Raw genomic sequence first — 27,429 nt, forward strand, 5'->3', positions numbered from 1 at the left:
CATGAGGCTTGGTTTGAAGTTGAGGCTTGACTCACAATTGCACAAATGCACAATGGAATGGAGCCAGGGTTAAAGTCCCGCTTTGAACCCCAAGGGAGATCACAGTTTTGGTGTCCACTGCCTGTCACTGAAGTGGTCCTCAAAGTTGAGAAGCATTTCCCAGGAGGTCCAGAGAAGAGTTTGGCTTTAGCTTTGGATGGGCCTGGGTCTGTTTCCAGCTCTGTTGAGTACTGGCTGTGGATCCCCTGGGAGGTAATGTTTCTCCACCAAACACTCAGATTATGATACCAACCTCATGGGCTTGTCTTGATATTAGATAAGTACCAGCACTTTGCCTGGGATCCAGATAGGGATACTGTCCTCCTATCAGTTCTCTCCTGCTCTGGGTAAGACCTTTGTTGATCCCTCCTTCCTCCCCAATGCTGAGATGCCTTTGCCTCCCCTCTTTGCTTGCCTGTGTTAAATGGGGGGTTCCTGGTATCATTCAGCCTGACAACTCCAGATTCCTTCATTCATGAATTCTTTGGACCCTGAGAGACACATGAGCCTTGTCTTGCAGTTGAGGCTCGACGCACAATTGCACAAATGCACAATGGTATGGAGCCAGGGAGATGCACTGATTTCCCAGAGTCCCAAGTTAGGTGTGCAAATTAGCTCCCTACAGTTACTCCCAGACACTAGGAAATGGAGAGTAAATACCGGGAAGTGGCCACCACTTCTTGGACCTTGTGCCAAGGCTGAGTAGGGGAAGGGTAAGAAGGACTGTGGAGGGGGTACTGCCTCCCCAGAAGACAGATGCACTGAGCAAAGATGGAGCGACATGGCTTTGGGGCAGGCGGGTTGGGGATACTTTAGTCTCAAAATCACCTCCCCCCAAACTGGGTGCTCTCCAACAGCCGATCAGGGACCTTTCCTTCTGCTCCTGCCAATCCCCCCAATCCTTGTTCATGCCCCCTTTTCTAGAACTCCAAGCAATTCAACAACTGGGGTGGTTCTTTCTCTCTCTCCAGCTCCAGGTATAGGCGAAGATCCATCTGGAGCCTCAGGGAGCATCCAGTGTAACCCCCTTCATCTGCAGGGGAGGAGACTGAGGAAAGGGCCTTCAGGGTACAAAATGAGTCAGCACAGAACTAAGACTAGGCTCAGGACTCCTGTTTCTCAGCTGTGGGGGGCCCAGGGCTTTGCCACTTAGAGTGTGCACAGCTCATCTGTCCATATGCAGGGCCCTGCCTGACTCCTGGGCAGACTCCTTCCCCATGAGTCAGAGGTAGGATGGACCTCCCTGTACACAGCAGACCTGGGGACATTTCTGGCTTAGGTAGTCCCACACTCCACACAAGGCATAAGGAGGAAGATAGACTCCTTAAGGTCAGGTGTCTTAGGGCACTGACTCCCGGAGACAGGTAGAGTGGGAGGCAGGACCTCCCTAAGTGCACTGCATTTAGCAGCTTACCAATAAATCATATGAGATGGGTGTTATTACCCTCATTTTCTCTGTGGAAAAACTGAGGCCTAGAGAGGTTAAGCCATTTCTCTAAAGTCACACAGCAATGCAGCCCGGATTCAAGGCCAGGCACTCTTATAGAATTCAAGAGACCATGGCACTGTCTCATGAGCTCCCCTCTGTTCTCAAGGCTGCCATGACCCCCTCCTCCAGGCAGACTGCCAGTCTTCCCTGACAAGTAAGTTGTGATGTGAATGCTGGCTTTAGAACTCCGTTCTAATCCAAGTTCCACTGCTTCCCAGCACGGACTTGGGACTGTGGGCAAGTCATGTCTTCTCTCTGAACCTCATTTTCCACCTCTGTAAAGTGGGCATAATATTACATACCCAGTAGGTTTGCTTTGTGGATTAGCCATGTTAATACATGAATACCACCTGGGTCAGAAAAGGCAGGCCTTTGTCAAAATGAATAGAACTGACCACTGACATTCTGTAACTTTAATTTAATACAAATTCATCATAACTCACAAAATGGGAAACATTTAAAATAAAAATACTGCTGGGGGGTGGCCCAGCTTCTGGTAGATGAAGGGGTGAGGTGAGAATGAGGATTCCTCCTGCCCAAGGGGGACCCCAATGGGCAGCAGTTGTGAGGTGGGAGCCCCCCAAGTTCAGCTAGTCTGGCTCCTTTGGGATGAGGGTGGTCAGGGACCCCACAAGCTCAGAATCTAGGCTCTAGGACTAGAGAGCCAAGTGAAGGCTTGAGACATTCGGCCAGTGCTGCGGATAGATCCACCTCTTGGACTCTTGCCCTCGGGCGGGGACAGGGCCACGGAGCAGGACACGTGGAGGTTCTGCTGCTTCAAAGCCAAGGCCTGGAGGTGAACTCCAGTGACAAAAACTGTGGATGGGCTTGTTCAACACCTAAACATCCTTCCGGGCCTTTTTGCATGGCTGCAGTGAGAAGAAAGAAAACCACGTTTCCCAGGCACCCTTGCCGCCAAAGTTCTGGATCTGATTTATGTTTCCCCAACAGTATCCCTCACAGAGATTTGGATTTGAGAACTAAACTGAGTGGGACAGAGGCAGGCCTCAGCACACCTATTTGCCGGCCCGGCCAGTAGTGGAGGGAACACAGTTCTGCGGTCAGCAGCTTCCTGATGCAGTGGCTTCCTGCAGGTGGGAGCCGCAAGTTGTTCCTGGAAATTCAGCAAGGAGTCTGCTCCTCCAGCCCTTCCAATGATTTTGCAAATCAGGGATGTGATAATAAATGCTGTCAAATTAAACTGGCTAAAGCAGCTCTTGTTTTCTGCAACAGGATCCTAACTGAGACAGACGCCAAGCCTGATGGGAAGTCCCAGCCAACAGCCTGTCCCAGTGCTCGCCTGAGACAACTGTTCCCCTCAGCCTCCCCGCACCCTAAGCCTGGTCACAGAGGCTGCTTTGGACCCTTATTTAAGCCTCTGGGGACCTCCGTCACCCAGTGATGCGTGTCCTGCAGCTGCTGGTAGGCTACCGGGCTCTGCATCAGCCTCGCGTGCCATCATCCTGATTTTAGACCCGCGGGCTGGAAGTTGGTGGCACAGTGACCGTAACACGTGGGTTCAGTGACCAGGTGCCTCCCACAGGCCACAGCATCATCTCTACCTGCAGGTCAGTGGGAGAAACAGGAACCATAAAGCTCTTGGTCCAGAGGTAGAAGGAGAGGTGGTTCTCGGGAACCCTAGGACCAGCTACAGCCTGTGTCCACTGTGGGCTGGGATCAAGGGTCAAATGGCCCACGGTGGGGTGCCGGGCAAGTCTTCGACCTGGAAGCATAAGTGGGTTTCATGTATCTTTCAGGCTGCCAACTGCCGGCAACACTCTTGACACATCCTGAGGTCAGGGCATGTGGGCAGGAGGGAGACAGGGAGAAGATCCCCCTCCCCGCCGCCCAGAGGATGGGGATGAGGGCTGGGCAGGGGTCGCCCTGAGGAGAAGCCATGTCACATCCTGGGACCAAAGCTGCCTCCCCATCAAGGTCAGAACTACAGGACATCAATGCTGATGGTGTTTAAGAATCATGGAGCATGACCACCAATATAGAAGGGAAATGGAGGCTGAAGGGTAAACACCCAGCCCGAGGCCTCACGGGGTGTGGGGGCTACACTGGACCGGAGTCCTGGCCTCTGTCCCCTGGGCAGAGCTCTTGCTGGTGGCCGTGGCCCAGGTGGCCCCTGTGGGCTCCCTGCGCCGTCCTAGATGCGGACCGTGTTGATCCTCAATGGCTGCACGTTCTTGCCGTTGGCGTGGCTCTGCCCTGGGCTGAAGTAGGAGCAGAGCTTGCCCGGGAACTTCTCGCGGAACGTGTAGAGCCAGGACATGTCGTCGGCGTTGTAGAAGATGAGCAGGCCTTGGTCGTAGTCCAGGAACACGCCCACCTTGTCGAGCTTGTCGCGGACGTTGAGCCGCGTCCAGGGCTCGGTGCAGGCGCTGTACTGGTTGCCATCATGCATGACGATGCAGTAGAAGCCGCGGCTGGGCTGGATCTGGATGCTGCCCTTGCGGCTGGCCGCCTCGTGGGCCAGCCCGATCACCCACTGGGTCTTCTCCGCCACCACCACCTCCCAGTAGTGGACGCCGCTGCTGAAGGCCTCGGAGCCCAGCACCGACACCTCCACGTCGAAGCGCTTTGGCGAGTCCTGCAGCGGCTGTGGGTGCAGGTTGCCATAGGCCACGATGGTGCAGTCGTCGGACAGGATCAGGCGCTGGTGGGCAGTGCCCGGGTCCAGGGTCAGGGCGGCGGGCACTGCAGGGGGCGGAGGAGGGAGGAAAGATAAGTGGAGAGAAGGTTGGGGATCCACTCTGTGGTGTCTCCCCGAGGGCCAGGTTCTGATTGGTGCCCAGGAGGCTGTGTGATGCTGAACACATGTGATGCCTGCCCTCTCTGGTCCTCAGCTTCCTCCTCTGTAAAATGGAAGGGCGATAGCTGAAGTCCTTCCAGATTTAAGCCTGGCTGCAGGGGAGCAGAAGCTGCGGCTGCTTGTTCGTTGCCAATGCCTGGGGCAAGGACATAGTGGGCACCCCACAAAAGTTTGTTGAGTAAACCATAATGAAATCCAGAATTAGGGAACTTCAGAACTGAGAGAGCTTAAAGATTATCCCAGGTGCTGGTAATCACCCTGGGACTGGGGGATAAGGAAATCTGTGGGGTGGGGTGTGGGTTTTCTCAGTAGGTGGGATCCATGCATCTAAATGCCCTGAATGAGGGGCGCCTGTTAAGCATCTGACTCCAGCTCAGGTCAGGATCTCACAACTCGTGAGTTTGAGCCCCGGGTCGGGCTCTGTGCTGACAGCATAGAGCCTGGAGCCTACTTTGGATTCTGTCTCCCTCTCTCTCTGCCCCTCTCCAGCTTGCATTCTGTCTTTCTCTCAAAAATAAACATTAAAAAAATTAAAAAAAAATTTTTTTAAGGCCCTGAATGAAATGCACAGGGAAGTCCCACGACCCCTTTGCCACCCATAAATTTTCAAATGCTCAAGCAATCATGTGGATGAAAAATCATTTTTATAATGACCTAAAATTATAACTTAACTCCCTTTTACGTATAAACAGGAAATCTTTTTTTAAAGTTTTTATGTTTATTTTTGATAGAGAAAGAGAGAGGGAAAGAGAGAGAGAGAACGTGAGCAGGGGAGGGGCAGAGAGAGACAGAGACCCAGAATCCGAAGCAGGCTACAGGTTCTGAGCTGTCAGCACAGAGCCCTACTGGGGGACTTGAACCCACAAGCCAGGAGATCATGACCCGAACTGAAGTTGGATGCTTAACCGACTGAGCCACCCAAGTGCCCCGGGAAGGAAATCATTTTGTACAGTTTTAACAGACTGAGTATTACTACCATGTAAACTGAGGGGAGACTGAACTTGGTTTGTTTGGAACTTTGCTGAGAATTGTTCACTTTTCGGGAAAAGTATATGTCTGAGAAAAATGCCACTGACTCATATAACCTACCTGTTGTGGACCATATGTGAGGCACAGTCGTGTTTCACCTACGGTGTGAGCACCTGACTGCTTCGTTATGTTTTCCACTGTGGCTGTGAGTGAGCACGTACAGATTGGCATACACAATATTTTATTATAAATCATTTCCTTCTATTTTTCCTTTACATTGTCATCACAGTATGTATATACATACCTGTATATATACAGTTTTTCAAGTTTATATACATAGTGCAGTTGTGGAAAGGTTATTATTACCTTTGAGACATTGCAAACTATTTGTTATGAAATGTAGGTGACAGGTCTGAAAAAGCGGAAAACCATGGATTCTAGGCTGACTCTTCCACTTGACAGATGGAGAAAATGAGACCCAGGGAGGAAAGGTGACTAATCTCAGGTCACCCAGCACTCAAAGGCAGGGCGAGGACTAAGCAAGGTCATGTGCAATCCAGCCCCAGCTCTACCTGTCACACGTCACTTCCACCACACGCAGCCCCAACACCTTCACCCGGACTGCCCCTCCACTGCCTCCTCCCTGCTTGTTGTAATCACCTCTGCATGAGGCTCAACTCCAGGGCCCATCTTGTGAGAAGCCTTCCTGGTTGCCCACAGGAAGGTGGTTGCTCCCTGGTTGCTCTTTCTTCTGAAATTCCTTAATTTTGTGTTCTGGTTATATAAGGGGTATTGTCTTCTGTGCCCACATCTTTTTGCACCATTTGCACCAGGAGGGTAAGGGCTGTGTACCACGCAGATAGGCTGTCCCTTGTGCGCCCGGTGCCCAGCACAGAGACAGGCATGGTGAGCGTTTCCAGAAAGGCTCACCAAATCAAACTGGCCCTTGCTTGTGTTCTCTTGGACAGGTGGCACAGGCTGGCTCATCCTGTTCTGGGCTGGCCACACTGGCTTAGCAGGTCTGGCTCTCAGAGTCTCATGAACTCTCACGTCAAGGGTTCTATTTACTCTCTCCTCCGTGACGGAGCTGATGCCCAACCAGAAGATGGAGAACCTGGAAGTGGCCTTCCTGAGCCTGAATGACCATTTCCAGGCCAGAGCAAGACAGAGGCGAGGAAGGGTGAGGAAAAGGAATCCTGCCGCCAGTACCCAGGAGCGAACAATTTCTTCATCCTGCTCTCTGGTGGCTTCGTTATCTGGTGAAGCAGGAGCATGACTACACTTGGCTGGAGCCTTACCCCCTCCTTCTATCACCTCTGTTGGCTGCACGCATGCACAGAAATAAAACGCCTCAGTGGTGGCAACTGTCACCAACAGGGAGCAACAGCCAGTTTCTGAACTGGTGCTCCCGTTCACAAGGCCACTAACAAAGCTGACCGTTGACTCACATCAAGCTCTTTCCACGAGCTCTGTTAGGAGTAAATTTAGTTTTGCATTTTACATTCTCCTTTCCTGTTCTTTGAACTCAGAGGGATGCATGGAAACAATTAGCCCTGTGAATAGAGGGGTCAGTCAATGGAATCACAATTCTCTATCCAGGGACATGGAAGAGGGGGAGTCAGGGGAAGGAAGACACTGGATCAGCGGACATATGTTTTACCCTGTGGTCTGAGCGGTCACAGGGCAGCCTGTCAGAACCAGAGGCTCCTGCGACATGGAATGTAGGAATTCCCACAGTGGGGTCAGGAGGTGAGAGGTGGAGGGAGGTGTAGGAAGTTATGTGTGAAGGGAGGCAAGGGAAAGAAAAATCTAATTAGACACAGATGGGCCACTCCTCCCGGCTGTGGAATGCGGGTCACACTCAGGCGTGTACAGAGGAAGGGTTAGAGCACGCACAAAGCCAAGGTGTGGGCAGCGGCAGTTCTGAGTGCCACGCGGGAGCCTGTGGTGCTCAGGATGATCTAGGAGGTCAGCAACAGGCAGGAACTGCAGCTCAGGGCAGAAGGACCGTGCGACCGGGCAGGGGAGGGGCGGAGACACTAGCAAACCAGATGGAGGGCTCAGCCCCAGACTCTAAAGCCTAATGTGGGGCAACGTGGGCCACTTCTAGTGCCACCGATGAGTGGGGAGGGCGCTCCAGGAGGCAGCCAAGTGGGCTCTCAGTGGTTCTGAGATTGGGCCCACAAAGATAAGCCTGCAGTGCAGAGGAAATCCTGACTGCGTAGAGTGCCAGCTCCTTGGGCGTGGAGCCTCAGCTTGGAAGCCCAGGGGACTGGGTGAGGGCAAGGCCCGCCACTCATTGGGTGGGCCTAGGGGCGGGGCCTGCCGTTCATTGGGCAGTGCTGGCAGTAGAGGCGGGACTAGGTGGGGGTGGGGCCTGATAACTGGGTGCTGGGTTCCACATCTCAGGGGCAGGGCTGGGGGCGGGGCCTGGTATTCTTATTGGCATAGGGCGTGGCCTGATTCTCAGAAGCTTTTTACACTCCAAAGGACAGGCTGGGGTCCACCTCCAGGGTCTCCCATCTCCTCATAAACAGAGGTTCTGTCTTCCAAGTCTCCTTCCCACCCTCCCTGAGGCGACGGCTGGCAGGAGTAACAGCCTTCAGACCACAGACAGACCTAGAAGGGGGCCTAGCAACACCTTTTCCCCTCTCTGAGACGTCAGTCCGGGGTGGAGACTGGCAATCCCTCCACCCATCCTTTATCCTTGGGAGAAGTGCCAGACCTCAGCAAAACAAACCAGTCCCCTGGGGTTCACTATAGTACAGATCAGAGCTCTTTTCTAGGTCCTGACACACTGTTTTATAAAAACAAAAAGCAGGTATTGAAGCAGCCCATTTAAGCCTGAGACCTCGAGGTCAAAGGCATTTAGGGCGGGCATGGACTGTGGAGGCCCCAGGAAAATGTCTTCTGGCCATCTTCAACCACACATCACAGGCCCAAGCAGCAGAGAAACCCCCTAGTCAAGTACTATCACTTGGCAGCAGATGGCTGGTTCCTCTTTGTTCTCAAGGACAGTGGCTTGACCCTTCAGAAGCCTGATAGGACAGGAGACGCTGCCAGCTCTTTCCTCTGGCCAGGCCCTTACATAATCTGCTGCCCCAGTTCTCCCACCTCTTCGGGCCCCTCTGCGCCATACTGGCATTCGAGAAACACGTTCACACCCACTGGTTCATGGGAATACCACAGCAGCCCCAGGAGTGCAAATTACCATCCCATTTTCCAGAGGAGGAAACTGAGGCTCCAAGGAGACTTCTCTGAGTTAAGTGGCCTGCTCAGGTTGCCACTTGGGGTGGAAGTAGAGTTGGAACTTGAGTTAAAGCCTTGTCACACCGTGTTCTTTCCTCTGTGTGGCTCCAGAAAGCCTGCTCAGCAAGACTGAGGAACCAACTGATTTGTCATTATAATAATGATCAACAGGTATCAAGTTCTTACTAAGTTCCAGGATTATTATCACAAATAGATAATATTATTTAATTCTTATCCCTAGGCTGGGAGATAAATCACATCTTCTCCATCCCTGTTTTACAGAGGAGAAAACTGGCCCAGAGAGGGCAGTGATTTGCCCCGGGCTACACAGCTAGGTGGTGAGCACGCTGGAACCCACAAATGACCGGATTCAGGTGAGCAGGGGGAGGGGCGAGCCGGCCAGAAGAGGCAGATGGTAAAAGCAAAGAAGGCGGGCAGTGTCTGGTGTCCTGGGAGCAGAGGCCACCTGGTCTGGCTGGGGAGAAAGTTTGTGCTTGGGGGCAGCAACAATCAGGCCAGGCAGCTGGAGGAGGGTTTCCAACGTCGGCTGAAGGGTGGGACAGGGGGTGGGGGGTGGGTAGAGAGTGGAGGTTCCAAGCAAGGGGAGTGACAGGTGCTAAATGGAGTTCTCAGATGACCCATTAGGAAGCCCAAACTGGAAGCAGGGCAGGCAGGAAGCTGCTAGAATCCATGGGCTAGTTCCCTGGGGGCGCCTGCCCCTCCCATCTGGACATAAAGGGCCTTGGGGCTGGCAGAGGAGCCATAGTGACTTCACAGGCCCTACAGACAAAGGAAGGGGCCTGGCTAACCAGGTCACTGGTCTCTGAACTCCCCAGGGACCGCTATCCTTGGCAGGATGTTCAGGGCACAGGCTACTGCTCCTTCAGCCCCTCTTCCACGCAGTTTTCTCTGGGTCAGTGGTTCTCAACTGGGGCAATTTGCCTCGCAGGGGTCACTGGACAATGTCTGGAGACATTTTTGGTTGTCAAAACCAGGGAGGGGAGCGTCTAGTTGGGTAGACACCAGGAATGCTGCTGAACATCCTATCATGCACAGGACAGCCCCCTAAACAAGGAATTATCCAGCTCCAAATGTCAATAGTGCTGATGTTGAGAAACCCTGCTCTGGGGCAACCAGCAAGTTCCCACATCCATTTACTCACTTGTGGGGGAGTTGGGAAGGGGCTAACATCCCTATTTTACAGAGGAGGAAACTGAGGCTCAGAGGAGAAGGGACTTGTTCAGGATGTGTGGCAAGTTCCGTTCAAAAATACTTACTGAGTACCTACTTGATTCTAGTAGCAGAACTGAGACTCGGATTCATTCATTTCTTTATTTACTTTTCCACAAACATTTACCGTGCTGGCTGCTCTAGGGATCTACGGTGATGAATTAGACCCAGGCCTGACCCTGAGCTAAAAGTCTAGCGACACAGACAGCTAGACACACATTGACAAAAGAGTGAGATCAGAAAAGTGCCGGGCTACCTGAAGAAATCCAGGAAGGCTTCCCAGAGGAGGTGTTTATAAACTAAGACATGAAGGGGAGCAGGAGTTAGTCGTCAAAGCCTGAGGTTTGTGTAGAGGGCACAAGGGAACAGCATGTGTGAAAGTGGAGGAGGGAGAATATGGCTCATTTAAGACCTGAAGATGGTTCGGTGTGGCTGAGTATGATGTGGAGGGGAGAATGAGAGAATGGCAGGGCCCAGGTCTTATAGGGCCTGGATTGTCAGGCTGAGGTGCCTGGATTGCCCCTCTAAGCTGTCACAAGGATGCAGCTGAGACAAATAGAGCTCCTGAGACCAGCCGCCCGAGGGGCTGCCCTGGGTCAATGGTGGGGGATGCGCTTCTTGCCTCCTTGAGTTATGCTGTTTCACCTATGTGTGGCCCTCATCCTGCTGGGTCTCAGTGTGGAGGTCCCTCCACGTCTAGGAGCACATAGAGGCTAGAAGGACCCCAAGAGGATAACCCAGAGCCCCCCCAGTCTGCTGGAAAATGCGCCCTTCCCCAGACTAGGCACAGATCCAGATTTAAGAGTACCAGGAATGGGGTGCCTGGGCGGCTCAGTTGGTTAAGTGTCTGACTTCGGCTCAGGTCATGATCTCACAGTTTGTGAGTTTGAGCCCCACGTCGGGCTGTGTGCTGACAGCTTGGGGCCTGGAGCCTGCTTCAGATTCTGTGTCTCCCTTTCTCTCTGCCCCTCCCCTCCTCATACACTCTCTCTCTCACAAATAAATAATTTATGTGTGTGTGTGTGGGTGGGGGTGGTGCGCCTGGGTGGCTCAGTCAGTTAAGCATCCAACTTTGGCTCAGGTCATGATTTCACGGTTTGTGAGTTTGAGCCCCACGTTGGGCTCTGTGCTGACGACTCAGAGCCTGGCGCCTGCTTCTGATTCTGTCTCTCTCTGTCTCTCTCTTTGCACCTCCCCTGCTTGCAGTCTGCCCCTCTCTCTCTCAAAAAACAAATAAACATTAAAAAATTTTTTTAAAAATAAATATTTTTTTAAAAAATTAATAAAAAAAAAAGTACCAGGAGCTGTCCCTTCACTCCTGGGAAATCAGTATTGATACATCAAGTGTGGTCCTCAGCCACCTACAGGGGACCCCCATCTCTGTCCAGCATTCACACGCTCAGTGGTGTCTTCAGCCTCTCTCCATCTCTACCTGGAAGGCCCGATCATGAGCATCCTGGGTTCATTCATGCTCCCCCCCCCCAGTGCCTTTGCCCATGCAGCTCCCCACACTGGGGACAGTCTGGAGGCACCACCAGGCCCCAGCCTTCCCCAAGTGGCAAAGCCATCAGCCTTCAGCGCCCGGTTCAGACATCTGTTCCTAACAGCTCTGTGCCTGCTTTCTCATCTGAAAAAATGAGGATAATAATAGTGCCGACCTCTGAGGGAGGATTCCCCTTTATATCCTTGTCTTACCTCTAAAGGACGTGGTGCCTTTGTAGGTTGTATGATTTCGGGTCCCAGGGTCTACTCACTCTACTAGAAACCTGTTCAGACCTTCTCTCCCAGCAAACCTCCCATTACCTCCTCTCGCCCATCATCATCTCAGCGGATGACCTTGCTTCCTACCTCGCTGGGAAAGGGGAGGCTATGGGCAGGGAGTTCCCTCAAGCTCCCACCGCTACCCATTTATTCTCCCTCCTCTGGGCTCCTGAAGATGAGCTGTCAGAAGAGGCAGCAGCAGACCCCACTCCTGGCTGTCCCTGCAGCACCTCTCTCTGCCCTGCATCCTCGGTTTTGCCACTGGGTCTTTCTCATCACCCACAGATAGGCTGTTACTTCTCCCACCTTCAACAGCCTCTGCCGCCTTCTCGCTCCTTCCCTTAAATAAAACTCCTTGAAAGCACTGTCTCCACTTGCTCCCCTCCCATTCTCTCTTTTTTTAATTTTTAGAGAGGAGTGCGTGTGCAAGCAAGCATGAGCGAAGGCGGGGGGGGGGGGGGTGTGGAGAGGGGGGGAGTTCCAAGCAGGCTCCACGCTCAGCCTGGAGCCCAATGCAGGGCTCGATCCCACGACCCTGGGATCATGACCTGAGCTGAAATCAAGTTGGATGCTCAGCCAAATCAAATCAACTGACTGAGCCACCCAGATGCCTCATGTCCCTTTCTCTCTCTCGGACAGCTTCCTATCCGGCTTATGCCCCTGTGGCTCCACCAAAGCTCTTGTCACTGAAGACCTCCATGTTGCCAGAGAACAGTCAGTTCCGGGTTCTCTCACTTGGCTTAGCGGCCTTTGTTGCCATTAGCCACTCTCTACTTGGCTTCCAGGACTCACCCAGGTTCCCCACCCACTTCTCTGGCTGCTCCTTCCTGGTCCTCTTGGCTGGGCCTCCTGTCCCTAACCTCTGGGAGTGCCCCAGGGCTCCAAAGTTTAGAGTGACTTCATCTCTCTTCTCTCCACTCTCACTTTCTAGGTGATCTCACCTAGGCTCATCAAACACTGTCCACGCGATGCCGACGCTGCCCTGACCCTTGTCCTGTACTGCACATGTCATCCCAACTGCCTTCTCTACACCTGCACTTGGACATCTCATCGGCACTGCAGACCTCACCTCAGCCCAAATCGCTGTAGTTTCCTTGTCTTCTTTCTCTCCCACCCCAGTTCTCTCCCATTCATTGGCAAATCCTGTTGGCTCTCCCTTCAGAATATATCTTAAATCTGATCACTCCTTTCTACCTCCACTGCCATCACCCTGCTCCAAGCCACCATCACCTCGCAGTATTGTGGTAGCCTCCTACCCAGTTTCCCAGCCTCCACCCTCCATCCCCTTCAGTCCGGTCTCAACCCGGCAGCAAGAGGGAGCCGCCAGGAAGTTCAGCTCACGTCACTGCCTGTCCCCAAACCCTCCAACGGCTCCCATCTCACTCAGCGTGAAACCTGAAGTTCTCACGCTGGCCTGTAGGCCCTCACGGGCTGGCCACTGCTGCCTCCCTGACCTCCTCACCTCTACTCTCTTCTACTCTAGCCACATGAGTCTCCTCACTGTTCCTCGTACATGTCAGGCTTGCTCCGCCTCAGGGCCTTTGTACTTGCTATCCCCACCGCCAGGAACACTCTTCCCTCAGAAACCTGCATGGATCACTCTCCTTCTTCCTTCAGGCCTTTACTTCTTCTTCTTTTTTTTTTTTTTTCAGTATTTATTTATTTTTGAGAGAAAGTCGGGGAAGTGAGAGAGAGAAAGCATGGGCAGAGAGAGAGAGGGAGAGAGAGAGAATCCCAAGCAGGCTCCGCACTGTCAGTGCAGAGCTCAATGTGGGACTCAACTCCACAAACTGTGAGATCACGACCTGAGTTGAAATCAAGAGTCAGACGCCCAACTGAGTGAGCCTCCCAGCTGCCCCCAGGCCTTTACTTCTATGCTTCCTTCTCGGTGAGGTCTTCTAACTGGGTCCTCCACCTAAAATCTCTATCCTACCTCAACATCCCCTCGCTCCCTTCCTTATCTTTTATCCTTATCTAATGAACTATGGATTTTACTTATTTACTTTTATTTTCTCTCTCCTTATGATGTAAGATCCACAAAGGCAGGGACCTTTTGCCTGTGTTGCTCACGGCTACATCTCCAACACTTAGACTAGCACCTGGTGTGAAGTAGGGGGTTTGATATGTGCTGCATGTATAGGATGGATGAATGAACTGTCCAACGCCTCAGTCTCTTCATCTGGAGAATGGATACACTAATGGAACCGACCTCACGGTTGTAGGAGGACTCACTGAGCTGAGTGATTACGCAGGTGCCCAGCACGAGCCCTGGAACACAGTAGGTGCTCAGCAAGAAACTCTTCTCATCCCTCTGCCCTGCCCCCAGGCTGTGATTAGAGCAGGCAGCTGGGCTGGGATGTAACCCCCCCCTTAGCTCCTGCCCAGGATAACCCTTGCCTCTTCGTTGGCCCTGTTGGTAACTGGCAGGAAGGGCCTTACCTGGGTGGATGTCCTGGAACAGGGACTTCCAGATGGTGTACTGCAGGGGGCCCGTGTACTTGGAGGTCGGGAAGTCTTCGTAAGTCAGATTGGTCTCATGGATTTTCCCTTTAAGCCTGGAAGGAAAGCGGGAGGGCAGGCTACATTGGGGGGCCGGATTTCTGTCCCAACACACGGGGGGCCCCACGGCCACCTTCAGGGCAGCTGACAGGGAGCAAGGCCGTGTATTTAAAGTCTGCCAGCCCCAGGTTCAAGTGCCTGCTTGTGCCACTTCCTACCTCTCCTAGCCTCAGTTTCCTTATCTTTCAAATGGGCGCTATGATAGCACCTGCCTCCTAGGCTTGTGGTGAGGATTACATGGCGTCATGTACGTACAATGCTTATCACCGTGCTTGGCTCACGGTCAACACCAAATACGTGATGTTGCCTGTCAGTATTGATCATCAACAGACCGATAATTAAGTGTTATTATTTCTAACGGTGGCGATGGGACAAGAGAGACCTGGAGTTGAATCCTGGCTCTGTCATATACTAGATGAGGGGCCTCGGCCAATTGACGTAGCTTCTCTGTGCCTGTTTCTACACGTGTGAAATGGAGATGACAGCAAGGGAGCTAATAGGATTATAATAATATAAATATTATTTATTATCAATAATATCAATGTTATTATAAAGACTATAATATATACTTGTACTATAACATAAATAACATTGTACTGTAAGTAATATTCTATGATTCTACTTATTACATATAGAACGATAGAAACACATAAAGCCTTAGACCAGGCTCTGGCACACAGGCAATGCCCCGTAACTGTCTGATGAAGATGTGAGTGAATGAATTCTCTGCTAACCACCCCATCTGCCTCCAGGGCCATCTCCCCATACAGGCTGGGGACGGGATGCCCGTCTGGGGAAGGCAGCCCGTGGCGGGCACGTACCGCTCGGACAGGGAGGCCACCCCAGCCAGGAAGGTGTGTCGGTCGGTTTCGGCCAGCCGCTCCTGCAGGATCTGGGCCCCCTCCTGCACCTTGCGCAGCTGCTGGCTGTAACGCTGGACTTTCTGCTCAATGTCGGTTAGCGTGCGGGCCGTGTCGGCCTCCAGCTCCTCCAGCATGGCCTTCTGCCGCTCGCGCAGTAGCCGGTGCAGCCGCTCGAAGGCCTCACCGATGGTGGTCCGCAAGCTTTTGGTGGAAGACTGTGGGGACAGTCATCAGGGGTTATGCCAGGGGGAGCAGATGGGGTAACCCCTGGGAGAGAGGAGGAAACCGAGAGCCTTGGCACGGCGAGAGGAAAGGGTGGGGAAGGGCACACTCTGTGGTGGGAATGGCACCTGTTAAAGTGCAATGGCATGTCAGGCTGGCATGGCCGGGGATGGCACACACTTCCACGTGCCCATCAGGACACTCATGAAGTGCTCTGGGTGAGACACTGAGGCTTGCACTAGAGGGGCTGCGGGCTTGAAAGACATCTGGGGGCAGTCTCTTTAGCCCTGGTGACTGACAGGCTGGCTGTAGGGGTACAGGAAAGAAAGGTGTGAGGATGATGCCCAGATTTCTGGCTTGGGGGTGGGAGGGACAGAGAAGCTGGGGGAGAACAGGGGGGCAGGAAAAGACGCTGAGTTCAGTCCAGGATACAGTGAGGTCTTTCTTTAAAAAAAAAAAAATCACTCAGGGGTGCCTGGTTGGCTTAGTCAGTACAGCATAGGACTCTTGATCTCAGGGTCGTGAGTTCAAGCCCCATGTTGGGCATGGAGTCTTAAAAACAAACAAACAATAAAATTAAAATTTAAAAAATCACGCATGGGGTTCAAGCAAAGACGACAAGGAGATCACGGATGGCAGAGAGCTTTATAACCTGCAATGTGCCGGGCAAACCTTGGCGGTCGCTCATCCTTGAGACCCCCTGGCTGAAAAACAAGAGCTGGAGGCGAAAGCCATGATCACAGGAGGCGAGACTGGACTTGCACATTTCTCTGTCCCCGCGGGCACTGGCAGGCCCAGGAGGGGCCTGAGCGGTGCAGGGCGCGGGCTTTGGTAGCCGCCAGCCTGGGTGAGAATCCCAGCTCTGGGTCTCCAGCTGTGGAAACCTCGGTTGCCCAATGTCTCTGAGCCTGTTTTCTTCTCTGTGAAAGGGGTAACGCAACCACGTCGCAGGGTTCTGGTGAAGACTAAGCGAGGGCACGTTCACAAAATGCACGCCATTGTCTGAAGTGCAGAAGAAGAGCCTGGCTCTTAAAGGGGATCCACCCTGAAAGTCTTCACTGAGAGATGGCTTCTGAGCTGGGGCCCGAAGGAGGGGCAGGATGTCAACCGGGGGTGCGGGGAGCAGCCGGAGTCAGGACAACGCGGGGCACAGAAGTGTGGCCGGGCAGCAGCAGCGTGTGGGACCTGCCTCTGCAATTTTACTTTGTGGGATTCTGGCTGGGAGTTCACAGAGTCAGAGACCCCGCTGTGTTCAGTGCCCAGGGCTCTGTGGGAGGTTCAACAAAGGCTCAATTAGGGCCAGTTCCCTCCTGTCGCGGCAGCAGGAAGAAGTGCTGGCAGTGGGCCAGCCTCCCCGCGCATGCCCACCCAGAGCGCCAGGCAGACAAAGGGGGCGGGGGAGAAGCTGGGGAGGAACAGCCAGGCTGCTTGTGGCCTCCCTGAGCCCCTTCCTGCACCCTGAGGCTTCTGCACGGCGGGGGTGACGGGGCCTGCCCTTCCTGCATCATCTGCTGCTGCCCTCCAAGGACCCCCAAATCCCACGGCCACCCCTTCCGGCTCCTTCTCAACCCCTCTATGACAGTGTTTGGTGCACTGGCCCCCCTCTACCGGCGGCAGGTTCTGGTTTGCCTCCCACCTCTATGGCTGCTCTCTCTGGGCCAGCTCCTTCCATTCTCACCTACATGGCCTCCTTCCTGTTTGACCCCATGGCTTTGAGGATGGCTCCCGTGTCCTTAGCCATGGTCTTGAGTGTCTCCTGACCACCACATTCATCCTTCCACCTGCCTCAACTACACATACTCCTGGGATCCCACAGGCCATCCAACTCTCTCGGTCCGCAAGTCAACTCTGGGTCTTTGGCAACAAATTCACTGCCAGAGTGATCCTTCTGATGTGCAAAGTGGGTCAAAGCCCATGTTGTGTTTAGGAACGTTTCTTGGCTCCTTGATAACTAGTAAAACACTCGATTCCTTAGCCTGGCATTCAGAGTCCTCAATCTGACCCCAGCTCACCTCTCTAGTGCCACTGCATTGTAATTACACCTGCCTAGAATGGGCCCCACCCCCAACAAACTCTTTATTCAACAGGCAAACTCCTACTCATCCTGCAAGACCCAGCTTGAAAGCTACCTCCTCGGTGACATCCTCCCTAACTTTTTCAGGCAGTTAAATAGTTAAATGTCTCCAGAGCATTTTGTAAATATTCCTAATACACAGTCTCACATTTTATGTGGCTCCAGCTAGTGGATGAACCCCCCGGGGGTAGGAATGACGTCTTTTTCAGCCTTGCGCTTCCTGTGCCCATCCCAGGGCCTGGCACAGGCTGGCAGTCAGAACCTGCTTGAGAGGTGAAGGGGGAAGAGTCTTGCCAAAAGTTGCTCTGCAGAGGTGAGTACAGACTCTTCTTTTTAGGGTACGGGCTAGTGTCTCCAGGACGAAAGAAGATGGGTAGGAAAAGGGAGACAGGCAGGGAGAGGTCAGCTCAAAAGAACAACATCGGAGTGACAGCCAGCCACCACACGTGATTCAAGGCTGTCCCTGAAAGGTCCTCCCCCCTCCCAGCCTACCTGTCCTATTGACCACAAAGCCATAGATCTTGCTGAGGACACCCCAGCACACGCCTGGAATATGCCAGAACTAGGTTCTGACAAAACTGGACAGTAAGCTGCCAACTAGCCACTTACTAGCTGTGATGCCTTAGGCTTGTTCCTCAACCTCTCTGTGCCTCAGTTTCCTTGCCAATAAAATGGAGATAACATTCCTCCATCAAAAGTTGCCTCCCCCCCAACCCCCCGCACACACTCACTTGTTCTACAACTACTTATTGTGTGTGGGAGGCACTGTGCTAGGTTCTGGGGAGTCCCGCTGTCATAGAGATGACATTCCGTGGGGTTCAGTGAAACAATGAATGGGAAACACAATTACCCGCACAGAGAAAGGTTCCACTCAACCGGTGTGCCCCGTTTATTCTAGTTTCTTTCTAGGGCAGAGCCACCCCCACCCCACCCCCAGTCCCTTTGGTGCTGTGGCTGGGAAAGTAGCCCCTACCCCAGCCCACCACATCCCTGGGAATCCACTGGGGCTTGGAGGAATTGGGGCTGCTTCAGAAAAATACCCTGCCAAGAATGCGTCACTTGGTCAGGACCGACCAAAGAAAACACTGGGCCTGGGGAGGGAGATCAGACAGGCCCTCAGGCTGGGCCACTGGAGGGGCAAGCTCTGCAGGAAAGCCGAGTCAGGCACCAGGTGAAATATGACCTCCAAAGCATCCATAGGCATTTCTTGTATAAACACCCCAGTCCAGACAGGAAGCAGGGCTGGGGGAACTGGAGGGGGAGCTGGCCCCACAGGACCCCCCAGAGGTAGACAGATGGACAGGAAAGCAGGGGAGGAAAAGGTCAGTGGAGAAAAACAATGGGGAGTGGAGAGAAGAGACTGCTGGGGGGAAAACCAGACCATAATATTCCGCTCTCATTCACACAGAGGCTTCCATTAGCTTCTCTTCACCTGAGAGGTGCTGAACCACCGGACAGATGGGGAAACTGAGGCTGTGGGAGGCAAATAGGCTAGAGTCCTCTAACTGTTCTCATCTGTTGCCTGCTGAGGGTCCTGCCTGCAGGCAGTCCAGAATGTTCTCTGAAGAAATGTTTGTCATGACCTTCCCAAGACCCCACACGGGTTGGTGGCCAAGCCGAGGCACAGATCTGGATCTCCAATGGCCTCTCCGGGCCCCAGGCTGACCCCTCAGAGGCCCAGAAAATTCCTAAGGCTCTGCTCCAGCTGCCGCCGGCAGCTGCACCCCTGCTAGTGAGTGGGGCCAGGCTGAAATCACTGTAGAGGTTAGCAGCTGGGCCTGGGCCCCCAGTTTTTGGTCCCAGAAAGGGCAGAAATCAAAGCAAGCCTTGTCCCGTTGGTGAGACATCTGTGGGGGGAACTCAGAGGGAGCCCACGGGATCTAGAACTTCAGGGCTGCGAAGACCTTGGCAGAGTCTCCATTGTACAGATGGGAAGACTGGGGGCCCAGAAGAGTATGCAGTTTGGCCAAAGTCACACAGTGAGTTAGTGGCTGGATCAGAATCCAGGGCCTCCTTCTCAGGTCAAGAAGAAGCCTTTCTTTTCAAACCACCGCAGCCAGAGACTAGAGGGTTTGGTCCACTGTCCGAGTTTAAGAGGGGGGATGATACAAAGGCTGGGTCACAAATCATCAGGAGGGCTTCGAGGGCACATACTCAGGGTTGGCTCCTCTGGCAATGGGCCAGCGTGGTTTTGTTTTTTTAATGTTTATTTATTTACTTGAGAGAGAGAGAGAGAGAGAGAGAGAGAGAGAGAGACAGAGACTGATCACAAGCGGGGGAGGGGTAGAGAGAGACAGACACACAGAATCCGAAGCCCCATTTGGGGCTCAAGCCCACTCACCATGAGATCACGACCTCAACCCAAGTGGGAGGCTTAACCAACTGAGCCACCCAGGTGCCCCTGGGTGGGCGTGTTTAATAAGGCGAGAGGAAAAAGAGACCAGGTACATTCTCCCAGCCCTGCAGGACTGGGAGTTCTCCTGAGGGTCCCTGGTCCCACCTCACCTTCCACCCAGGGCAGGAAGGGAGAAAGAGCCCCACCCTTAAAGCCAGGCACCAGCCCAAATCATTGCCCTCAGTCCTGGGAATGGGTCGTGTCCCGTTTACATTCAGGTGAGCCCCAGCCTCCGTTCCACACCCCCCACCCCAGACCCTCTCAGAATACGTTTGGCACCTTTACGCCCCGCCCCCTCTTCCTAGACGGCCCCGCCCCCACGCCCCGCCCACCCCGCAGGACCCGCCCCTGCGCTCAGGCCTGGCTCACCTTGGTTTCTGCCAACTGTCGCTTGAGCAGCTGCAGCGCCTCCGTGTGCTCCCGCTCGCTGTCCTGAAGGGCCTGAAGCTGCTCCTTCAGCTCCCTCTGGAACAACAAGAGGCGGGGATGGGTGACCCAGAGCCGGGGCCGACCGCCGTCGCGCTCCCCAGACCTGGCCCAACATCCTCCTCCCCGCACAGCTCAGTAACCCCCAAGTCTCCCAATATCCAGGCTGCTTTCATCTTCCCATCTCTCATCTGGAGTTTTGCAACAGCCGCCTCCCTAGCCATCCTAGGAGCTTGTGGTCTTCCTGTCTCCAACCCGCCTCCACATACATTCTGCCCCAGCCTGATTTGCCGGCAGACACTCCCCACTTAGAATCCTTCCGTGGGTACCAAGGCCCGTTGTTACGGCTAACGCGTCCAGTGTGGGCGAGGCGCTGTCCTCAGTCCTTTGCTTGCATTGGGTCATTTAATCCTCGGAATGACACAGAGGTAGGCACTATTAGCCCCATTTTTTGACGTTAAAATTGGTACAGAGAGGTCAAGAAACTGGCCCGAAAGCATGCAGCTAAGCAGGTAAGGGTAAAGCCATAATTGGAACTCAAGCAGTCTGGTTCTGGAGACCATCATCTCGAGATGAGGTGACACGTCTTCCATAGTGATGACGCCCGTGACAAACAGCGACAAAAAACCCATGAAACACAACATCTCGAAACTTCAGATAAGGACAGGATCAGCAGTACTGACTTTTCCCTTGCCTCAGGTTCCAGGATAGCTCAGCACGACACTGCTAGTGATCTGGTTTTTTGTTTAAAATGTTGATATTTTGTTCATCATGGGGCTTTTTGCTTTCATGTTGATTTTTTAAAAAATTGCATTAAGTCTTCTCCATCTCGATCACTGAGTTTGGGGGTGACTGCTTCAATGTCGCACCTCACGCTAGTCCCACGGCTTGTCTCCACCGCCCTTCTCCCCTCACTCCCATTCGGCCAAAGCGGCCTTCTTCCTGCTGCTCCGTGGTAGGCTGGTCTCAGCCTCCTGACTCCGCCCTTGCTACCTCTCTGGCCAGTGCACTCTACTCAGATTTTCTGGTGCCCGTCCCTTTGTGTCATTAACATAACAGCTCAGAGGCCACCTCCTCAGAGAGGTCTTGCCTGGCCACCCCACGTACAGCATCATCCCCTACACCTACATCCTGTTATGTGGTCTTCCTAGCACTTTCTGCTGCTCAAGATGCTTTTGCTCACTTATTCGACAGTGTGTTACTGCTCGTCTCCTCCACAGAATGTGACTGTCATGAGGGCAGGAGTCTTGTCCAGCCTGTTGTATCCCCGGTGTTTGGAAGAGTTTTCAGCACACAGTAGGGCCTCAATACATATTTGTCAAATGAATGAATGTGGTTTGAGGTGCGCATCCCTGGAACAGGTCCAGCTGTCTGCATTTATTGGGCATTTAGCCCATTGTATCGTAACTAGTCCTCCTGTCTGTCCCTAGTGCATCCCCATATTAGCCCAAGTCCAACGGCGGGGGGGGCCTTACCATTCCCCGCTCTATTACCCCCTGCGTGCATCAACAGCCCGACACTAAGACGGGGCTCAAGGAAGTTTGCTTTGTGGATGAAAGCCTCTGAGCAGGGCCCAGTTTTCCCAGTCACCTTGCACTGCGAGTGATGCCAGGGAGCTGACTTACCTGTTCACCCTCACCTCCCTCCCACTCACTCAGCTTGTTGCCCTCAGAAAACATCTAGTCCGACTAATTTTACAGACTAGGTAGCAACATGGGAAGATGATCATGATGCCTCTCTAAAGGAAGAAAGCAGAAAACAAAATTACCTTTGCTTCCTATCCCTTATTCACGTGACAAATATTTGAGCAACTACTATATCCAGGCACTGTTGAGGCATGGGGGATACAGCAGAGAACAAGACAGAGAGTCCATGCCCACAGGGCTCCTCCAGTGAGGCGGGGGAGAGAGATAATTAGCAAGGGAAATAACAAAACAGCCAGGTAATTAAGGATTATGGTCTGTGCTCTAGAGAAAATAAAGCAGTGTGGGACGGCGGGGCGGTGGGGGGCAGGGGGGAGTTGGGGTAGGGTGGTCAGGGAAGGCTTTTCTCCTCTGAGCTGCCACCTGAGATGACACACAGCCACAGGGTGGGGAAGAGCCAGCCTCAGAAACAGGAGTTGGACAGGAAGCCAGGAGCGGCCTGGGCTGTGATGGCAGAAAACTCACACAGAACATAATGGCTGGCACTTGGGTAAAGACGGAAGTCGCAAGCTGAAACCAGAGGGGTAGGAGGAGGAAGGAGCCTGGGTCCCTGATGACTGTGGGGTGCACTGCTCAGGGATGAGCTAGGAAGCTGCCCCCCCCCCAAAAAAAAGCCCTGATTTACAGTGTTGGCCAATTTCTGTGGTGTAAATACTCCCACCAAAGCCGATTTCAAGGGATCAATGTGAGGTCACCAGGCACAGTCAGCTCACAGGCACTAGAGCAAGCTGGCTCCAGCACACCGCTGCCCCGGGGGCCTTTCCTCCAGGCACGTTTTATGGGAGAGAGAAGCACAAGAGAGAGGCAGCCTACCATCTAATTGCAGCTGCTTAGTCAGGTGTCTGTTACGAATGGCCAAGAGTCATTCCTAACAGGTCCATGCGCATCTGAGTCATTGAAGCAGACAAATCTCATTCATCTAAGTGCGAAGAATGATCGCTCCTTGGGCCCTCCCTGAAAGCCCCGGGTCTGGCCGGCTTGGGATGTGGCTAACACGCAGATAATCGGAGGGATGAGCCGGGTACGCCGATCCCCTGCCTTGGTGTCCTCATGGGTTCACTTAAGACTCGGGTCCACATGAGACTCAGCTCCCCAAGCGGCTTCTCAGAGTCTCAGAAAACTGCTCTGGAGGCAGAGTTGCTCACATTGCAGAGGGTACCCCGGGAACTTGGACAAATCACTCCCTGCTTCCAGGGCTGAGGAACAAGGGGAACAGGCCTGCCCCTTCCTCCTGGACCCCAGGACAACGGAACGCTCCTTTGCCCATTCCAAACCCGTGCGGAGGCCTCCTTGGGCCCACATGGTGGGTGTGCCCCACCATGGGTGTGGGTGCCCATCTCAGTGAAGGCCGCCCCCACCCCCACTGCCATCCAAGCGAGAAATGAAGGTGTCATCCTTGCCACTGTCCACCAACCGATGCGATCAGTCATCAGGTTTGGCTTGCAATCTGTTCTTTCCTCTCTACACCCACTGCGTCTGGTTTGGTTTTCACCCCTGCTTTTCTGGACTGTGACCTTAGGCTCTTCTCTGCCCCTGCATTCTCCAAGTGCCCCTGGAGTGACTGCTATACGGGACAGATCTGTCCATGCTTCTCCCCCATACCCCACTGCAGGATTTCCATGTTGTCTGGGAAGACGGGCACAAAGCCCGAGCATGGCACTCAAGGCCTTCACCACTGGCTCCAACTTCTCCTCCAGCCTTATCTCTCAGTCTTGTCCTGCACTGTCCAATACAGCAGCCACTTGCCACGTGTAGCTATTAATATGAAAATGATTTGAAATTACATAAACCTGAAACTCAGTTCCTCAGTTGCACGGAGGTATTGGGTTGCCCATTTTCAAGTGCTCAATAGCCACATGTCACCAGTGGCTACTGTCTCAGCACAGATGCGGAGCACCAGGAACCATCTGGCCAAACCCTCTGGATTTCTTTAACAGGAAACTGAGGTCCGAGGAAAAGGACTGACTGACCCACGGCCACACAGCTTGACAGAGGAGAACCAACCAGAAAACTGACTGCCAGCAGAAGTGAGACAGAAAACAGGAAGCTGTTGATAAACTCTTGAGTGGTAGGACTATAGCTCTGGAGAAGGGCAGAGGCGAGGTTTGGGCTCACGGGGCACAGGTCACCTAATTCTCACAACAACCTCATGAGGTTCGTGCCTTTATCATCTCTGTCTCACGGAGGGGGAAATAGAGGCACACAGAGGTCAGACAGCCTGCCTAAGGTCACATGGCCCCATTTCCAAATCTGTAAAGTGCAGCTTAATACCAGTGCCGGCTCCGTGGTCCGGAGGATTAGGTCACTTAATTCATAACCTGACAGGACGCACAGGATGTACTCAGTCACTCTTCATTGTTGTCACTCTCATCATAATCATCCCAATTACATGTGAAATAGGGAGTCAGAACTGGCAGAGCGGCCAGGAGAGGGTTTATTTCTGATGGAAAGCCCAGGGAAGATGGACGGATGGGCAGGGTTCCTTCAGATCTCCTGGGTGGGGCCTGAGCATCCCAGGTGGAGAGACTAGTCGGCTAGGGGCACCCCTGGTGGTGTGCAGGAAGTCGGGGGGGGGCAGTTGGGGATGATGGGAGCTAGGTATGGACAGGTGGGTGGAGTCACGAGCTGGAAAGGCCAGCGGGGCTCGCTGGGGCCCGAGTAGGAGGTGGAGGAGCCCTTGAGGGTCAGCTTGGCGGAGGCGGACTCTGAAGGCCCCATCAGAGCAGGGGGGAGTCAGGAGGGACAAACGTCAGAGGGCAGAGCCACATCTCTGTACCCCTTCCACTGGACAGGGAGCAGAGTCAGGGCTGGTGGACAATTATGCAAATGTCAGCTGAGAGGCTCTGGGCTCCCATAGGTTTGGAGAGGCCAGGACTGGGGCAGCAACTGTGGGGAGGACAGAGAGCCAGGGCTCATATGCTCCCAAGGCCAGACCTCCCCTCCCGTGGGGTCACCCCAGCCTAGAAAACAAAGCTGCTGCCGGAAGCCGTCTCCTGTCGGCTCCAGGGACCTTTCTCACCCCTGTCACCCAGCCGAGCTGCCCAGTGGAGACAGCATGAGCTCTGGCATCAGAAAAACCTGAAGTTTGAATCCCGGCTGTGTGACCTCAGGCAGATCACCTCTTCCGCTCTCAGGGCCCACTTCTCAGAGCCTAATATGTAAAATGGGGATCAGAGCCACCGGGCCAGGGTGGGGTCAGCACAAGCAGGTGCCCAGGCCCCTCCCCTCCTCTGAGCTCCGGTATTGCTGCCTCTCCTGCTGTGACCCAAGGACGCCAGAAATCTTAACATGGCAAACTGAACTTGCCTCTCCTTCTTCCTCTCCCCCATCCCTCCCCTATGCCTAGAACTCCTGATGCTCTTGTTCTTCTGACAGCTCTGAACTCTTGTATGTCCTCTCTCTTTGAGCCCCGGCCCTCCCGGTCCAACCAACCAACCCAACCGACCGCAGTCTCTCTCAAGGCCTCCTGGCCTGCTCCTCCTGCCCCCAGGCTCTCCTAGTCCTCCAACTGCACACTGCCCATAATGCAGACCTGACCAGGCCCCAGCGGCCAGCTCAAACCTGTTCCTGGCTCCCTAGCATCTCGAGAACAAATCCAAGCTCCTTGGAGTGGGGGATGGTGGCCCGCTCCTTTCTGAGCTGGGCAAACCTCACTTTCCCATTCTGGCCTCGCCCCATACACCCTTCCCTCCAACCACAGCTAACCACCTGCTCGCCTCCGTGCCTGTCCCTGGTCTGAGACCCTGAGTCCGAGTTCCAGTTGCAGCCACGCTTATTGGTTATGTGGCAGTAGACCCAGTTTCTGAGCCTTGGTTTCCTCACTTGCTAACAGGGCACTAAGACCCACCTCACAGGGTTGCTCTGATTAAGTGACCGTGCCAGCCAAAGCACTGAACCTGCCCCTGGCGCTCTGCACCCAGGCGATGGTGGCCGTGGGTGTGTTTATTCCTTCTGTCTGTAATGTCTTCTCTGATCTCAGGACTCCGCTCAACTGTCAGCTTCACAGAGGCCTGGACAACTCTCCGTGACAGCCAGAGGAGCCTGGGACGTGACCTCGAAGCTTATAGGCCTGTCTCCCAGAACCACAGAGGGGACAGCTCTCTCCTGGGCCCGGCATGGGGCCTGGCCCTCAGTTGCCCCCAGCAGGAGGGATGACGGGAGGAATTATTGAATGCATCCCTGAATTCAAGATGGAACTCCTCTCCAAACCCTCCACACCCATCCCAAGCGTCCAAGCGGAGCTCAAAGTCCAGAGGGTAAATGATGCCATGTAAATACTGGACTGAGTCTGGGGAGCAGTCAGCGTCCCCTTCTGTAAGGCAGGGAGAGGATGGAGCTGAGTGGTTTCTGACGCCCTTCCCCACTCGGGTGCTCCCTGAGGCAGTTAGGATGTTGATGAGGAGGGTGAGCTCTGAGCCAGACAGACCGGAGCCTGAGTCCCGGCTCGTGGCTCCCACTTGCGTCCGTCTCACGTCCTCCCACACCCACTCCATCTTGGGCAAGTCACTGCCCCTCTCAGCTTCCATGTCTTCATCTGTGAAACGGTGCTTGGCCCCAGTCCCACACAAGGAGTAGGGAAAGGAAAAAGGAGTTGCTGTCCATAATAGCACCTGGCACACAACAAGTGCCCGACGAACTTTGGCAAGTGGTTTTTTAGAGTTGTTCTTACTTCCATTGTTGACACTCCCTACCAGATCCTTTGCTTTCTGTAAAATAAATGTCCTGCCCTCCCCCACCCCCGCCACCAATTCAAGTTTCTACACTGTGGCCTGTGCCTAGCCAAGGTGTCCTGGATGAACACGGCATTCCCTCCTGTGAGGAGGGAAGCAGAGATGCCAACAGCAAGCCTTGGGTTTGACTTGCTGCCAGCCTCGCCCCCGTGGAGGCTGCTGTCTGTACATAAATCCTGTCCTCTCCTGGGAAAAGTAATGGCAGAGGCTGCTTCCCCAGGACACAAACACCCTGTCCGCGGCACAAAATAAAGTGACTTCGCATCTGTTACCTGCTTGGGTAGACAGCAACTCTCTCTCCCTCTTTGCACGTCAAGTGGACGGTCTGGGTCTTACTCTCCCACATTGGGAAAGGATGAGAGAAGGCAGTACCTTCCGTTCAGCTGGAAGAAGCTGGAGCCAGGATTTGAACCCAGTCCCCTGACCCTGCTCTTTGTCCCCCTGTGGCTGCATCTCTGGGTCACCACGCCCAGCTTATCAGGGCTCCCATCCAAGGCTGATCCAGCACCGTCTCCTTTGGCATGACAGAGGCCTTGGGAAAGGCTCCAGTGGTCACATGAGGCCGGGAGGGGGTGGCTGGGACTGAATGCGATCCCTTCTCTGGAGGCATGGGAGCTGAGGTCTCAGGCCAGAGAGCCGGATGCACGTCTGACCAAGATGACATCCAGCCACCTGCCCTCGGTGCATCAGCTGGCACAGTGTCCTTAGCCTGACCCTGTGTTGACTACTTGAAATACAAAGACAGGCAGTGTCGGTGGGGGAGGGGGGCGGGGGGGGGGGACAACTACCTGGCCCTCAGAGGCAGCTTGGAGGCCATGAGTGGCCCAGTCAGACTGGCTTCTAATCTTGCCTCTGCCATTTCCCAGCTGGGTGACTGAACGAGGCCCTGAATTCCTCTGAAC

General features: G+C 53.9%; 1 protein-coding gene and 1 long non-coding RNA gene across 4 annotated transcripts in view; one reads left to right on the forward strand and one right to left on the reverse strand.

The window, feature by feature from the left end:
• Window positions 1-1,926: 1,926 nt before the first annotated feature.
• TRIM62 (tripartite motif containing 62) overlaps window positions 1,927-27,429 on the reverse strand; it is a 30,894-nt gene continuing 5,391 nt past the window's right edge. The window contains exons 1-5 of one of the 3 annotated variants that reach the window (XM_019835933.3): window positions 26,997-27,065; window positions 20,038-20,133; window positions 14,936-15,192; window positions 13,995-14,110; window positions 1,927-4,231 (exon numbers count right to left, since the gene is read on the reverse strand). In XM_019835933.3, coding sequence (XP_019691492.3) covers window positions 3,681-4,231; window positions 13,995-14,110; window positions 14,936-15,192; window positions 20,038-20,133; window positions 26,997-27,050 — 1,074 coding nt within the window. In that variant the 5' untranslated portion in view covers window positions 27,051-27,065 and the 3' untranslated portion in view covers window positions 1,927-3,680. 3 annotated transcript variants of the gene reach the window in all.
• LOC123379556 lies at window positions 7,823-26,997 on the forward strand. Its single transcript, XR_006584138.1, has 3 exons — window positions 7,823-8,735; window positions 8,847-8,938; window positions 25,777-26,997. It is a non-coding gene; the product is annotated as an uncharacterized LOC123379556 (long non-coding RNA).

The sequence above is a fragment of the Felis catus genome, chromosome C1 (assembly GCF_018350175.1).
Source record: "Felis catus isolate Fca126 chromosome C1, F.catus_Fca126_mat1.0, whole genome shotgun sequence".
In the NCBI taxonomy this organism is placed as follows: domain Eukaryota; kingdom Metazoa; phylum Chordata; class Mammalia; order Carnivora; family Felidae; genus Felis; species Felis catus.